General features: G+C 40.0%; 1 protein-coding gene across 1 annotated transcript in view; it reads left to right on the forward strand.

Annotated features, from left to right (window-relative positions):
• LOC136678355 (squamous cell carcinoma antigen recognized by T-cells 3-like) overlaps window positions 1-16,273 on the forward strand; it is a 36,217-nt gene extending 19,944 nt beyond the window's left edge. Inside the window, exons 8-19 of the mRNA XM_066656386.1 lie at window positions 248-386; window positions 944-1,051; window positions 1,295-1,372; window positions 1,888-1,946; window positions 5,903-6,012; window positions 7,738-7,850; window positions 8,179-8,255; window positions 9,589-9,757; window positions 10,236-10,711; window positions 12,211-12,363; window positions 12,697-12,884; window positions 13,684-16,273. Coding sequence (XP_066512483.1) covers window positions 248-386; window positions 944-1,051; window positions 1,295-1,372; window positions 1,888-1,946; window positions 5,903-6,012; window positions 7,738-7,850; window positions 8,179-8,255; window positions 9,589-9,757; window positions 10,236-10,711; window positions 12,211-12,363; window positions 12,697-12,884; window positions 13,684-13,861 — 1,848 coding nt within the window. The 3' untranslated portion in view covers window positions 13,862-16,273. The remainder of the gene's footprint in view (window positions 1-247; window positions 387-943; window positions 1,052-1,294; window positions 1,373-1,887; window positions 1,947-5,902; window positions 6,013-7,737; window positions 7,851-8,178; window positions 8,256-9,588; window positions 9,758-10,235; window positions 10,712-12,210; window positions 12,364-12,696; window positions 12,885-13,683) is intronic.
• Window positions 16,274-16,431: the final 158 nt, after the last annotated feature.

Below are 16,431 nucleotides of genomic sequence, written 5' to 3' on the forward strand. Positions count from 1 at the left end.
GAACAGAATTACTGTGAACAATATGATTTCAGTCAAATACAAGTACTTAGTGATTATTTATTCATGTTTAAAACATTTATGATAAAAAAAAAAATTTAAAAAATCAAGAAAATAATTTAAAATTTGTTGTGACTATTTAAAGATACTCATCACATTCCAGCAAAAGAAGACCCTCCCTGAGTGTTTGGTAGCTGTTGCTGTGTTGCTGTTCCATTCTCTGTTGATAAATTATTCCCTTATTTTCCAGGATCGTCAGTTGAAGATCAAAGATTTGGTGTTGTCCTGTCATGAGCGGGCAGTCCGGAACTGCCCATGGACCATGAGCTTGTGGAAAAACTACCTATTGGCTCTGGAGAGGCACGGGGCAGAGCATCATATCGTATCAGGTACTAATACTATATTAAAATGTATACTGGAATATCTGTCGTTATTGTGCTGTATGATCTTTCAAAAATAGTAAATTTGTAGTTATTTTCTACATTGTTTACTGTGATATTTCTGCGAAACAAGATTGTCAAATAGCAGTGTTTTTTTTTTAAATCAGTAATCGGTGAATTAAAAGAGTATTAAATATATTTATGGGTATTTGAGTGTGTATTGTCTTGTGGACTGGCGCCACATCCAGGCTGTGTTCCTGCCTTGTGTCCACTGATTCTGGGTAGGCTCTGGATACACTGTGACCCTGAACTGGATAAGCAGTTATAAATAAATAATGAATGAATAAATACATTTTAAATTGTTTATTAAATATCTTCCACCAATGTAAATGCTGTGTGGACTGAAAGTTAAGTATTTGCACTTTAAATATTTACGTCTTTTATAAATAAGTTATTAATAATGAATATAGACAGTTTTTATTATTGTTTACAATGATTGTAACTTTAAACATGTTTGTGCTGATTTTTATATTACTGAATAGTGATCTCTCCCTTCTTTTTCACAGACGTGTTTGAAAAGGCCTTGAATGCTGGCTTCATACAGGCCACGGATTATGTGGAAATCTGGCAGTCTTATCTGGACTCCCTGAGAAGACGTGTCGACTTTAGCAAAGGTATGATCTTTACAGAGCTTTGCTACTGTCTGTGTAGATTTATTAAATATTTTGGGATTTCTTTAGTATATCTTTGGTTTCCTGCTTAAGCTGGGAATCTGTTACTAGTCTGCAATATGAAGGGGATTAATGTTATGCTTTTATGCTACACCAAACACAATATGTACTTTGTTTTTATCTTAGTTATTGATAATAATTAGTTAATTAATCAGTAATTAATTATTGATTGGTAATTGGTTGCAGAAGGGAGTAGAGAGCTTGAGGAGCTGCGGGCAGCTTTCACACGCTGTCTGGAATATTTAAAGCAAGACGTGGAAGAAAGTAAGTGATGCCTCTAGCACTCTGATTCTGTCTGCCTTCCGAAAGTTGATGGCTTTAAGTTTTAATTTCACGTTGCCAGGAGTGTGCAGAAAAATATATATTTGTAAAAACATACAAATTAATTTATTAATTTTTTATTAATAGATACATTTTAAAGAGAATTATGTTCTCTTTTAGATAAATAAATTATTGCTACGTTGCACAGTATATTTATTGGGTTTTGACCATACAAGTAGTGTTTTTATTTTATTTTTTATTATTTTTTTTATTTTTATTAATTAATTTAATTTACCCTGTACTTGCTACTTCTAAATCTCCCTGTTATTAACAACATGTGTCAGACATTGCTAGTGACAAAAATGTCAATTATCTGACAAACCACATGAATTCCCATGGAATGAGTAATGATTTTGTTGATGTAGAGTAGTCTTTGTGTTTAATGACTGTAATCACATTGTCAATCCTGCACAAAAAGCAATGTTAATCAGTGTTTTTTTTTTTTCTTTTTTTTTCAGGGTTTAGTGAAAGTGGTGATTTGTCCTGTACAATAATGCAAATCTGGGCTAGAATAGAGGTGAGCATAATATAAGTAGACCATGTATTCTTCTGACTATATCCACTATAAATAAGCATTTAGTGCCTTAAAGGAACAAAAATGCTAAAACAAAGAAAACCTAATTGGCACTATAAAAGGTGTCATTCCCATCATTGTCATTGGGGATTGTTAAACTTTCATGCATTAGTAATAGCTTTTTGAACTTTATTCAAAGCCTCTCCAGCACTGTCTGAAACCAGCTTGCTGAACATGGATTTAAAGAAGGTTGATGATTAAAGAATAGACCAATTTTTGATATGTCATTTGCATACTTGGCATTTTTGGTTACTAAATATTGCTCTGTAATAGGCTGTCATTGTAATTGAAATACACAGGATAAGATGTAATATATACGTTAGAACTTCATGTAGGCCCCAGCTCACTCTCTTCTGCTGGGTTCCATTTGAATTCTGATTTTGGAGTTTCAAGTAGGAAATTTCAACAGGAATTGCCCCACAAGTTTGATTTCCTAATCAGAAAGACAGGGATCCAGTCCTGAGTTCAGAATCCAAGATGGCTGCCCACATACCTACAGTCTTTATTAGTGCTGCTAAGTATTTATGTCTCATTGAATCAGTCATACACACAATGCTGTCTAACCTTTGTATGTGGATGTGTTTTCATGGTGTTTAAATGCGCAAAACACTTCATATAATCACTGTTATCAACTGGTATCGCTAACAGTGAAAACTTTGGTATACGGTTTTCTGAATGTTTTACTGGAACACAGTCAAGTGAGTGAGGTCATTCACAGCTCAGATATCCAGTTTACAAGGAAAATGGAAGGCAGCATTCCTACCAACAACCACATCTTTGCTAGCTCTTCTCTGGTGTTATCAGGTTTGTCAGTGTTTCGCTGAATTAAGTTCAGGACGCTTCTGGAAGACTCAAAATTGAGGTCTGGCATCACAGATCCACCTCCCTTCAAGCTCACGTTACAGACCTATCACTCTCTTATATACATCCACATAAGCCTTCCTGATGACTAAGGCAATCAAATGTTTGATATGCTGTGACTGGTCTGAAATGCGATTTTGAGGCAAAATTATTTAAAATTGGGGTAAAAGTCATGTAGTGCAAACCCAGCTTAAGGCATGCCAAAGAACACTGACTTAATTTAAGCAACCACAAAGAAGCATGCTAACACAGGTCAGCAGCAGTCCTTAGAAAGTGCATTTCACAGTTGTGACAAATATCCTCATGAGAGTGTAAAAAGCTGTTCAGTCAGGCTAGACCATTCATTCATTATCTGTAACCACTTATCCAGTTCAGGGTCGCGGTGGGTCCAGAACTTACCTGGAATCATAGGGTGCAAGGCGGGAATACACCCTGGAGGGGGCGCCAGTCCTTCACAGGGCAACACAAACAAACACACATTCACTCACACACTCACACCTACGGACACTTTTGAGTCACCAATCCACCTACCAACGTTTGTATTTGGACTGTGGGAGGACCCTGGAGCTGTGTGACTACGACACTACCTGCTGTGCCACCGAGCCGCCCATAGGCTAGACATAGGCTTACACCCGGTGGACGAGAGGGTAATTTCCCTGTGCCTTCGGGTTGAGGAAAGGGCTCTGACGGTTGTTTGTGCTTATGCACCAGCAGTTCACAGTAACAGGTCTTCTTGGGGACCCTAGAGGGGGTGCTGGAGAGCACTCATTCTGGGGACTCCATTGTTCTGCTGGGGGACTTCAACGCTCATGTGGGTAATGACAGTGAGACCTGGAGGGGAGTGATTGGGAGGAACGGCCCGGCTGTTCCCCGGCCGAGTGGTGTTCAGTTATTGGACTGAATGGTGACATTGAGTCCGAATGGGCCATGTTCCGGACCTCCATTGTTGAAGCTGCTGAACGGAGCTGTGGCTGCAAGGTTGTCTGTGCCTGTCGTGGTCGCAATCCCCGCACTCGTTGGTGGACACCCCAGGTGAGGGAGGCTGTCAAGCTGAAGAAAGGGTCCTATCGACCCTGGTTGGCTTGGAGGACTCCGGAGGCAGCTGACAGGTATCAAAAAGCCAAACGGCTTTCGCTGAGGCAAAAACTCTGGTGTGGGAGGAGTTCCGTGAGGACATGGAAAACTACATTCGGTCAGCTCCGAGCTCTTTCTGGCAAACCATCAGGCGGTTGAGGAGGGGAAAATGGTTTTCCACCAACACTGTATATGGTGGGGGTGGGGAGTTGTTGACCTTGACTGGGAACGTCATTAGGCGGTGGAAGGAATATTTCAAGGATCTTCTCAATCGCACCAGCACGTCTTCTACAGAGGAAGTAGAGTTTGGGGACCCCGGGGAGAGCTCGTCTATCACTGGGGCTGAGGTGGCCGAGGTGGTAGGAAAACACCTTGGCGGTAGGGCCCTGGGGGTGGATGAAGTTTGCCCCGGGTTCCTCAAGGCTCTGGATTTTGCGGGGCTGTCCTGGCTGACATATCTTTGCAACATTGCGTGGACATCGGGGGTAGTGCCTCTGGACTGGCAGACTGGGGTGGTGGTTCCCTTTTTTAAGAAGGGGGATTGGAGGTTGTGTTCCAACTATAGGGGGATCACACTCCTCAGCCTCTCCAGTAAGGTCTATGTGGGGGTACTGGAGAAGAGAGTCCGACTGATGGTTCAACCTTGGAGGAACAGTGCGGATTCCGCCCCGGTTGTAGAACACAGGACCAGCTCTTTACCCTCACTAGGATCCTGGAGGGAGCTTGGGAGTTTGCTCAACCAGTCTACATGTGTTTTGTGGATCTGGAGAAGGCATTCGACTGTGTCCCTCAAGATATTCTGTGGGGGGTGCTCTGGGAGTGTGGGGTATTGGGCTCATTGCTACGAGCCATCCAGTCCCTGTATAAACAGAGCAGGATTCTGGTTCTTATGGCTGGCAGTAAGTGGACTCTGTCAAGGCTGCCCGTTGTCACAGTTTCTGTTCTTAACGTTTATGGGCAGAATTTCTCGGCATAGCCAAGTTGCAGAAGGTGTCCAGTTTGGTGGTCTCAGGATTCCATGTCTGCTTTTTGCGGATGATGTGGTCTTGTTGTCTTCATCAAGCCGGGACCTTCAGCTCTTGTTGGACCAGTTTGCAGCCGAGTGTGAAGCGGTTGGAATGAGGATCAGCACCTCCAAGTCAGAGTCGATGATACTCAATCGGAAAAGGGTGGAGTGCTCTCTCCAGGCTGGAAGTGAGATCCTGCCTCAAGTGGAGGAGTTCAAATACCTCGGTCTTGTTCATGAGTGAGGGAAAGATGGAGCAGGAGATTGACAGGCGGATCAGTGCAGCGTCAGCAGTAATGCAGGCTCTGCACCAGTCTGAAGTGGTGAAGAGAGAGCTGAGCTGAAAAGCAAAGCTCTCGATTTACCGTTCAATCTACGTCCCAACCCTCACCTATGGTCACGAGCTTTGGGTAATGACCGAAAGAACGAGGTCGCGGGTACAAGCGATTGAAATAAATTTTTTCCGCAGGGTGTCTGGACTCTCCCTTAGAGACGGGGTTAGGAGCTCGGACATCCAGGAGAGACTCGGAGTGGATCTGCTGCTCCTCCACGTCGAGAGGAGCCAGTTGAGGTGGTTCAGGCAACTGGTCCGGATGCCTCCTTGTTGCCTTCCTGGTGAGGTGTTCCGGGCATGTCCTACAGGGAGGAGGCCCCGGGGCAGACCAAGAACACACTGGGGCGACTACATGTCTTGACTGGCCTGGGAACGTCTCGATATACCCCCGGAAGAGCTGGAAGCAATGGCTGGGGAGAGGGAGGTCAGGGTTTCTTTACTCGGACTGCTTCCCCCGTGACCTGGACCCAGATAAGCGGTGGAAAATGGATGGATGGATAGAAAGTTCTTTTAAGGCTCCTCCTATAAAATAAAATGTTTAGTGTTTAGAAAACCAGTTTGTAATTTGAACATTTATGTTGGTAACTTACAGCTCTTCTCTGTTAATTGTATTTTTTTCCACAGGCCTTGCACTGTAAGAATATGCAGAAGGCACGAGAATTGTGGGATAGTATCATGACAAAAGGGAACGCCAAATATGCCAACATGTGGTTGGAGTATTACAACCTAGAGAGGTCAGTGTGATATTACTTGTGAAAATTTGTAAAATCATAGTTGCCATACTGGTCAATCTTGGCATTGGGTCAAACAAATCTGTCTGAAAAAAAGACAACATTCATGGGAGCTGACTATACAACATTTTGCCATCTAGCCCCAATTTCTGTAATCTTGAGTATCAAACAATGGCAGTTTTGAAAAGCACTTGACTTTGATTTTTCTTCTTAAAAACATTAATTCATTCATTATCTGTAAGCGCTTATCCAGTTCAGAGTCGCGGTGTGTCCAGAACCTACCTGGAATCTTTGGGCACAAGGCAGGAATACACCCTGGAGGGGGCGCCAGTTGCCCCAGTCCTTTACAGGGCAACACAGACACACACACACACACTCACACCTACGGACACTTTTTTGAGTCGCCAATTCACCTACCAACGTGTGTTTTTGGACTGTGGGAGGAAACCCACGCAGACACAGGGAGAACTCCTCACAGTCACCCGGAGCGGGAATCGAACCCACAACCTCCAGGCCCCTGGAGCTGTGTGACTGCGACACTACCTGCTGCACCACTGTGCCACCCCTTCTTAAAAACATTAACAAACATATTTCTTAATACTAAAGTTGAAAAACAGTGAAGCTTTAAGGTCTTGCGATTTTCTGATTAAGGCAGGAAGTGCACTAAATTAAAGCTTTATAAAAAAATAAATAATTTTAAATGTATATTACAATGGAACATTTACCAAAGTTCCCCCTTTATATGCAATATCACACATAAAAGTCCAGACTAAGGTCTGACATAAAGTTAGTGTTTTGTTACAAAAGTTTCGTTTGTTTAAATTTTGTGCTGTAATTTAGCGAGCACATTAAAGAACTTAAGAACTCATCACCTACAAGACTGCATCTTGATGTCTTGATTGGTTTGTAGAGGGGCGTGTGTCTGAGGTCAGTGTTTGGTTAATTCAGAGTGTAGCTGGGAAAAAAAGTGATTAATATCAATAAATAGTAATTTGTGGTTCAGATCTAGGGGTGGACGATATGGCCCTAAAATAATATCACTATTTTAAGGCATTTCTGTGGTAATGACATTCTTGGCGATATGTTAACAGACTCAGATCAAGCATATATCTTATGTAAAACACAGTAAACACATACACTACTTATGTATGCAGTGATTATTTATTTACCACTTCCTTATTTGCATTTTCCATCATAAAGGTTGAACTTGTACTTGCTGATTAATGCTGTGTCTCTACCACACCATACTGCACTTTACTTTCTATACTAAAGAAGTGTTCCTGTTATAATGATACAGAATTCAATATACAGTATTTATACCCTTTGTAGTGTGCAATTTGGGATAAGGCATAAGTAATGCAGTGGGAATTGCAATTGTTTAAATTTGTGTTTACTTACACAGCATATAAACCAAGACAATTGGTGTGTGATACTGGAGGTTTTATACCGTCACTGTCAAAAGAAATACAAAACAGTACTTTAAAAGGAGAGGAAAAAACCTTAATTTTCAGTGGAAGACTCTATTTTAAGTAATTTTGAAGCATTTCTCTTGGTCCATTTATTATGATATTTTCACCCAATGTGAAGGGCAACAGCTGTGTTCAAATTATGCAGTAAACTAAAATCAACAAAAATGGAGATGCAAGTTTTGTTTTGAACAGCAACATGTTATTCTCCTCTCGTGTACAACTCTGAATGTTAAAATGTGCCTAAACACTGTTCACTCAGGTCGTATGGAGACGTGGTACACTGTAGGAAAGCTTTACACCGGGCAGTTCAGTGCACAACTGATTACCCAGAGCATGTGTGTGAAGTCCTCCTCACATTTGAGAGGGTAGAGGGTGAGTTCAGCTTCTACTTGCACTACTTCAGATTGCTGTTTAATTAGCCAAGTGCACAATTTATTTTTTGACATGTTGAAGATGCTTTTGACCATTATTACCCCGTGACTGTTCATCTGGGAAAGATGAAAAATAATTAAATATCCAGCCTTTAATTTTTTTGGTACCAGTTTTTTTTTTTGCTCTCCTGTTTGCATTCTCTTTTTTCTGTGATTATGGCTGGTTTTTTTTTTTTTGCATTCTCTATTAAAATGTGTAATTTCTTTATAATTCTTTTTCTTCTCTCTTTTTTTCTCTTTTCTGTTCTCAACTGTTAACTTTTTGACAGGCTCTTTAGAGGACTGGGATGCTGCTGTGCAGAAGACTGAATCCAGGCTGAATCGAGTGAATGAGCAGAGAGTTAAGGCATGATATCTTTGCTGCTGTTGTGTTTCATCCACATTCTGTTTAAAAACAGGACCATTTTTCTCCTTAGTCTTTCAGGATATAGATTCTTGTGCAGCTCTATATCCTTTCAGTAACTCACTAGTAAAACTTCAGGAACTTTTGTTCTGTGATCAGAACTAATGTACGTAGCCGCCCTATTAAGCTAATGGAAATAAGAGGAGTTGACTTGGCTCGATTATATGAGCCATCCTGCCAGGAGCCAAGATTAATGTAGATCTCTCTCCCTCTTCTCTCTTCACTAAAGCAGCTGTAATTGCTATGTCCATGTTACTGATCTACCGTACAATTAAAAGAAAGAAGGAGAGACTGATAGATACTGAGGATTATCTTTCAATGAAAAGTTAGTAATTGCATAGTGTTACCTAAAGGGTCTTATAAAAACAGATGTTGTTTCTGTGCCTGAGGGCCATGCAAGTTTTTCCACATCTTTTAAATGATAGATTTAGTCTTTTTATGGAAAATCCTTCAGAAATTAATATAGTTATTTTGTCACATATATCTGAGAGCTCTTTAGCTCTGTGCCTTCACATTGAAGTTGTCCTGTGTGAACTGTCCGATACAGGACAGCCAGTTTGAAAAGGGGTCATTTACATATGTGCCTTGATGGCACAGTAACAAAAATATGAAGTGAAACAGACAAATGGCCAGGTACTTTTTCCCTAGTTTAAACCCATTACACATTCTTCAGTCACATTAAAGGAACACTATGTAGTATTTTACCTTATAATATAACAGCTGCCAAATCACTGTTATGCTTCACTGACCTGTAATTGAGAGAATACTGCCTCTGCCCACTCCTCCTTGATTTCAGGACAGTGTTGTAAAAGTGAATTCCACTTTGCAGGGGAAGCCTCAACAGAAAAATTGCAATTTTAACCTAGTGTTCTTTTAAGACCCCCCTCCAGGGTGTATTCCTGCCTTGCGCCCAATGATTCCAGGTAGGCTCTGGACCCACCGCGACCCTGAACTGGATAAGCAGTTACAGATAATGAATGAATGAATGATTGTTCTTTTAAGAACTATGTTGTATTAACATCACTGGGATACAAACTCGGAGGATTATATTTGCTGCCATGTTTGTCACATCAACTTGCAGCAAGCCATCTTAGCTATTTAGAGATTGTTAGGAGTATTGCCCCGCCAGAAAGATTTAGAACTGTAGCATAAAGCGACAGAATAAGACCCTTTTACAGAAAACTCTTAGTCATTTTGAATTAACAGTGTAATTGACACATCTGTCTAATATAAATGTGTGCTTTTATGTCTAACCCAAAGCTATGTTTGAGCACAGGCAGCAGAGAAAGAAGCCCTGTTGGCACGGCAGGATGAGGAGAGAGCTGAGCAACGTCGGAAATCTAAGGCTGAAAAAAAAGCTCAGAAGAAGAGCCAGAAAACGAACCGAACAGGAGACAAAAGGAAGGCAGAGGATGATGGGGAAGATGAGTGGGGAGAGGAAACGGGTAAGAATATAAAGACAGTGTTGAAGTCTATGTGGAATGAGCCTTCTAACAAATGTTCACACTGGTGTACTTTCTCATAGCGTACATAGTGTACATTCTCATCACTAAACACATCACGGTTTCATACATTAATTTTACTCAAAATATATATTTTTTTATATGCAAACATCATGTTAATTTAGCTTTCCGTCTGTATGTGGTGTTTCATTTTTAATGAATGAAATATCAGTTATGCTTTTGGCTAGTTATAGACTGCATGTCTTATTGCTTTTTTGGAAGATGTTTATGAGAAGGCAGTATACATACTGGAGATGTCTACATGAGAGAGTATTCATCCTTCCAAAAGAAAATGCACCTCTGTGTGTCTGAACAAATGTGAAACTGTCAATTTGAACAAAACCCTGATAAATTGCTGAAGGCTGTGCAATGGTTTTGCACAATATTGTATATTTATTTTCCATTATAATTGTGTTTTCAGAAGTGGCACATAAGAGGCTGCGGGGGGAGGGTGATTTTAGCCTCACAGCTGCTGAGGAGCAAATGGAGACGGAGAGCAGCCTGTTTGGACGCCGTGCTCCTCCACCGCGCAAAACAGAGCCTTCAGTCCCCCGGAGGAACCAGCAGGTGGCAACAGACACCACAGCCAAGGTCCATAAAACTGTGGACGCTTCACTTGACCAGCGCAATGATTCCAACAGCGTGTTTGTCAGTAACTTGGCCTTTAATCTAGAGGATCCAGAGGGTAAACTTAAAGCTGTTTTGGGGGTCTGTGGAAACATCCTCCAAGTGAGACCAGTATTTACCCCCAAAGGTGCATTCCGAGGCTACTGCTATGTACAGTTTGAGGATGAACTGGCTGCTCATGAAGCTCTGAAGCTGGACAGACGGGAAGTAGACGGAAGGCCAATGTTCGTGTCTCCTTGTGTGGACAAAAGCAAAAATCCTGACTTCAAGGTATATAATGAATTTTATTTTAAGTAGTTTTCTGAGTTTCCTGCTCTGAGGTTTAATATATATATGTATATGTGTGTGTGTGTGTGTATATATATATATAATGTATGTGTGTGGGTGTAGCATATGCAGCAAGTTTTTATTTTTGATTACTAGTTTTACTATTGTCATCATATTTTGTATGATTGTTTGCTACTTTGCATATTTTCCTTGCTAAATACAGTGTCTAACATTTTGTATATAACCTGAGGAACACACACAATCTATATTGCCAAAAGAATTCACTCCTCACAAAAATATGAACTTGAGTGACATCCCATACTCGGCCCACCCCGTAGCTATAACAGCTTCAACTCTTGCTTTCCACAAGGTTAATGAGTATGTTTATGGGAATTTTTGACCATTCTTCCAGAAGCAATAAGGTCTTGCTCACAGTCTCTGGCCTAATTTATCCCAACGGTGTTCTGTCTGGTTGAAGTCAAGAATTTGCGTGGGTCAGTCAAGTTCTACCCCACCGAACTCGCTCATCCATGTCTTTTATGTACCTTGCTTTGTGCACTGGTGCTCAGTCATGTTGGAAAAGGACGGGGTCATCCCCAAACTGTTCCCACAAAGGGAGCATGAAGTTCTCCAAAATCTCTTGGTATGCTGAAGCATTAAGAGTTACTTTCACTGGAACTAACTGAGCCCAACACTTGAAAAACAACCCCACACCATTACACCACTGCATCTGATGCTTTGATGCGCTTGGTGATGTTAGGCTTGGATACAGCAAGCTCTCTACACACTGTTCTTGAGCTAATCTGAAGGCCACATGAAGTTTGGAGGTCTGTAGCGATTACACACCATATGCCTCATCATCCACTAACCCCGCTCTATCATTTTATATGGACTATGGTCATTTTATAAGGAAATTTTATGACTGTACTTGTTGCCTCCTATGGTTTTATGCACATGTGGTCATGGAAACGTTTGTAACACCTGAATTAAATGATTTGGATGGGTGAATGAATACTTTTGGCAATATTGTGTACCTGGTGTGTGTGTGTGTGTGTGTGTAAAGAAATGACAAATAATACAAATTTTTTAGTTTGATTTTTAACAAAACTGCCTTTTGCTAAAAATAGCACTAACATTTAAAAGTAACAGTAGCAGCATAATCCTGGAAAGAGTAGTTCAAGAAACTTACCTGTATAAAGCAACCTTTCCAGCACATTCCATAATTCCCTATATCTTACAACCTTTTAAGTATTGATCATAAGTCTATCATATCCTCTTTGCAATCCAAGTACTTTTTTTTATTCTCTCTCGGAGGACGTTTATGGGGCCCAGTGGAAGATGTGTTACCTTATTGTATTTTTTGGTTCATGTCAGTGATTCCTCCTAAAGCAGTTTTTTTTTGTATGTTTGCTTGTTCGAACCTACATGTTGCCCCAATAATAGTCAACTGAAATGATAATGAAACTGTTTAAATTTGTTATTTAATGTCTGTTTTCTGAAAGGTCTTCAAGTACAATACATCAATGGAGAAGCATAAAATTTTCATCTCGGGTCTACCCTTCAACTGCACGACCGAGAACCTGGAGGAGTTGTGCAAAGAACATGGAACGATCAAAGCAGTCCGTCTGGTTACAAACCGCTCTGGCAGATCAAAGGTCATTAAAACACTGCACAAATTACAGAAAGATCTTTGTTAATTCCTACATTACTTTTCAGTGGCTGTCGGGTTGTCGATTGTGTCAAGTTTATTATGGAGTGTTTGTGCTTTGTAGTCCACTATTTGCGAGGTCTAGAAGGATTTTGTACTGAGATACATTGGTTGACTGGGACTCATTTGGCTCCTATAAATAAGTCCTTCGACGTATGCAGTCCCTGAAATGAACTGACATCCCTGCACAAATCAAACCAACAGTACAGCTTTAGCAAAACCCAACCACAGCAGTCTAATACTGGCCTGACTGTACCCATGTTGTTGTTCTGTTCTGCAGGGCCTGGCATATGTGGAGTTTGAGAATGAGGAGCAGGCATCCCAAGCTGTTCTGAAGTTGGACAGGACTAAGGTAGAGAACCATACTATTTCGGTCGCCATTAGCAACCCACCAGCTAGGAAGGCAGAATTCAGGCCGGCTGGCAGCCAGATGCTGGGAGCTTTGATGCCACGACAACTGCAGGGAGCGTGAGTACTGCAACACCTTCACAGTGACAATATCAGCGGTATCATAACAGACACATTATGTCAAGGGGTTACAGATACAGAGAAAATGAGAGATGTGATTTTTATCCCACTGTCCAGTGTATTACCATTATAAATTCATGATTAGATTCTTTAATACTAGGGCTGTTGAGTGACTTAAAAAATCGCCAATAATCACCAATTGATGGCAAAAAAATGTATAATTTATTTGCATTGTGCCTTCTTAACACTCAAGCAGATAATAATGGATAATTTAAATATAAAAGAATCGATGTAAGATCAACACAGTGGAGTAATATTTATATTAATAGTTTCTAGTAAGAGAGAGTTGATTATGATATTTAATACATAGTCCAGTCTACATGTAGTGTGCCTTCTGAAATCAACATGAGCGAGTATGTGTTTACATCGCTAAATAAAACCAGTAGTATGTCTCTGTGCAATAATAAGAATGAACTATGAGAGGAAGTTGTGGCCAAATTCTGTAAAATTATTATTTAGCTTTTAAAAATGGACTTGTTAATGTTCTGTGTGCGTTAACATGTTAATTTTGTTCATTTTAATACTTTATTCATCTGTAATCTGTACATTTGCCCTTGAGAATGATGACCTTGAATATCCCATTTAATTTCATGCTTTTCTTTGTAGACTGTCCAAGTTTGTGCATTTGAACATTTGTATATAGAATGGATTCACAAATTCTAAAGATGTCTAGAATCATGTGGATATGCATTTACTTTGGGAGCAAAATTTTCTAATAGTTTGAATTGTCTGGTTTCAGTCGAGGAAAAGGACGCACGCAGGTTTCTTTGCTCCCTCGCTCCCTTCACCGGCAGAACACCCCGGAGGCCAAAACGGAGAATGGAACGGTGACCAAACAGCAGGATGGCATGACCGACGGCCAGGGAACAAAGTCCCTGTCCAATGAGGACTTTGCGAGGATGCTCCTGAAGAAGTGAAACTGCTTACTCAGCACCTGCAACACAACAAATTTAACCTGCCTTGTGTCGGAAGCCATTCTGTGTCCTTATTCCAGTTGGGAGAAAGAAACAACTGCATTTTAATTTTTCCCTGTAAATATGTGTAACACCTCCCCCAACCCCCACCCAAAAAAATGATATATATATAAATATATATAAATGATAAACATTTTAACATTGTCAATAGAAATGAGTGGGTCGTTTGTGTGGTTTTTTTTTTTTCTCTCTCTCTCTCTCTCCCCTGGTTGCTTGATGAGGGAGTGAAGTGGGTTAGACTGAAGTATATAGAGTGAGTATTTTTTTAAACAGATGTCAAAACAAGCTTGTGAACCATGTTGTTAAATGAGGTATATGCAAGTTCTTGATATTTACTATAAAAGTATCATGTACTATGTACTTTTTGTACATAGTACATGATGTACTTTTTTTTTCCCCCTTTTTTCTCTCGTGTATTTGCCATTGATTATATATACTGGTTATTTTTCCTCTACAGACTGCTTTGGTCAGCCAATGCTCAGAGTTTGCCTTTGGTTCAAGGCAAGAAAAATGGGGGTAGGGGAAGCAAATCTTGCTTTTACAAACTGCATTTGTAAAAATAATTTATTTGCAGTACTGGAACCCTGGGATGTTAATTCTGTCATGCTTGCTTCTGTAATAAACATGCTAGAAAACAACACAATAATAATTAAAAGGAAAAAAAAAATTAGTTAGAGGTTATTGTAGGTCTTTTCAGCTGTCGAAATCTAATACATAAGCACCATTGAGGGTTTTCTCCACCATCTTCCACACCTTCCATTTCATTGAAATCCCAGTGTTCATTCACCAGACAGAAAAACACTTTGTTTTGCACCAAGCTCCTGAGTTATCATGCATCTCACAAGGCTTGACCACTGGCCCAGTGTTTAAGGGCACATTCCCTAATGGCTGACACGTAGCTTGAAAACCTGTCTTACCCTTGGCTCAGTACTGGCCGAGCCACGGCCAGAGAACGACGGCAACTTTGTTAAAGAGGCTGGAGACTCCAATCCTGTTTCTGTTCCATTGCCAGACTGCACAAGTTTAGAGGATCTGGAATTCAACCTGATGATTTTGTTTCAGAATTAGGGGCCAGATATGGATTAAGCCTAGTTTTGGACTAAATTGTAGTGCTAGTACTTGATCATCATCATCTGAAGTTCTCGAGTCAAAGATTAGGCTTAACCTCGGTGTGTAAAATGGGCCCTTTGAGATGGCTGTGGTTGAGCTAGGCCTAGATAAGTGGTCACCAAGTTTAGACATAGAGGTCGACACTTTATGATCAAATGTGGGTTATTTATAGGGAGTTGGACTGCCCTCTGCTGCACTAACGGCTTCTTCACTTCTGGGTTTGTTAGCCTTGATTTTGAAACATTTAATGTGAGGATTTCCTGTTGTTTATGGACAGCCGAATGCTTGTTCCCAAACTGGGTGCACCTTAAAATATGTGACATCAGAAATTAGAAGGTGAATCTACAAACATTTGGACATAAAGTGTACTTTCTTGCAGAGATTCATAATCTTCCACAACAAATTCTACATTGAGTCTTTGGTTGAAGAGGCAGTATCAGTATTACTTAAGAATCTAATAAAGCTCTGCAGGAAAGTAGACCTCAACTGGGTTTAAAGTCGGTTATCCCTGCTCCTGGTTTATTTTCCCGTCTTGCTCTGACATTGCCTTGGACCGTTCCCTTTTTTCCTGTGGAACTGACCGTCGTGTTCAAGAATCTATGCAGCTGTTTATTGCTAGAACCTTCTGTATTAACCTGAATGACCCCATCACATACACTGTATATACACCATCATTTAATATCTTGTATACACTTTTTAGGAGGGATAATGAAAGAATGAAGCGTAACTATTAAATCTGTTCCAAGTGTATTATTTTATGAGAATTTACTTTGTCTCATAACCATTGTCACTGAGAAGTTCTTTCATCAGTTGAGTGTTTGAGTGTACACCTCCCTCAGTGGTTGGTCATAGTTTTGTAAAGCGTTTGTATATTTTGATCTGAAGGAATAGTAGCTCTGTGTATTTGCTTATGATCACCACAGTGGCCTAAAATAGTTATGAGAAAAAAGAAAACATGCTGTTGCGACGTCTTGTTCAATATCTTTAAAAAAAAAAGTGGTATTAGTCCAGTGTTGACATTTTGAACTTTATTTTTTTGGTCCTTATTTTATTTTTTATTTACAATGGGATTGTTGTTTTATGTGCTTTTATTTACAAAACATCTTGCTCATAAATTCTGAAAGGTGTTGTTCTTGGGTTTTGTTTTGTTTGCTTTTTTTTAATCATTATTACTAATTATCATTTTGTTCAAGGTTTACCAGATGTTTCAGAACTTTGTATTTTCCCCTTGTTTTCTCATTGTTTAAGGCCTAAATTGTTTATTAAAGCAATTATAATATGTGGTTGTTCAACACTATGCTTGGCTTTGTGAGTTTGTAAAATGGGAATTACAGCTATATATATATATATATATATATATATATATATATATATATATATATATATATATATATATATATATA

Source organism: Hoplias malabaricus, chromosome Y (assembly GCF_029633855.1).
Source record: "Hoplias malabaricus isolate fHopMal1 chromosome Y, fHopMal1.hap1, whole genome shotgun sequence".
Taxonomy (NCBI): Eukaryota; Metazoa; Chordata; class Actinopteri; order Characiformes; family Erythrinidae; genus Hoplias; species Hoplias malabaricus.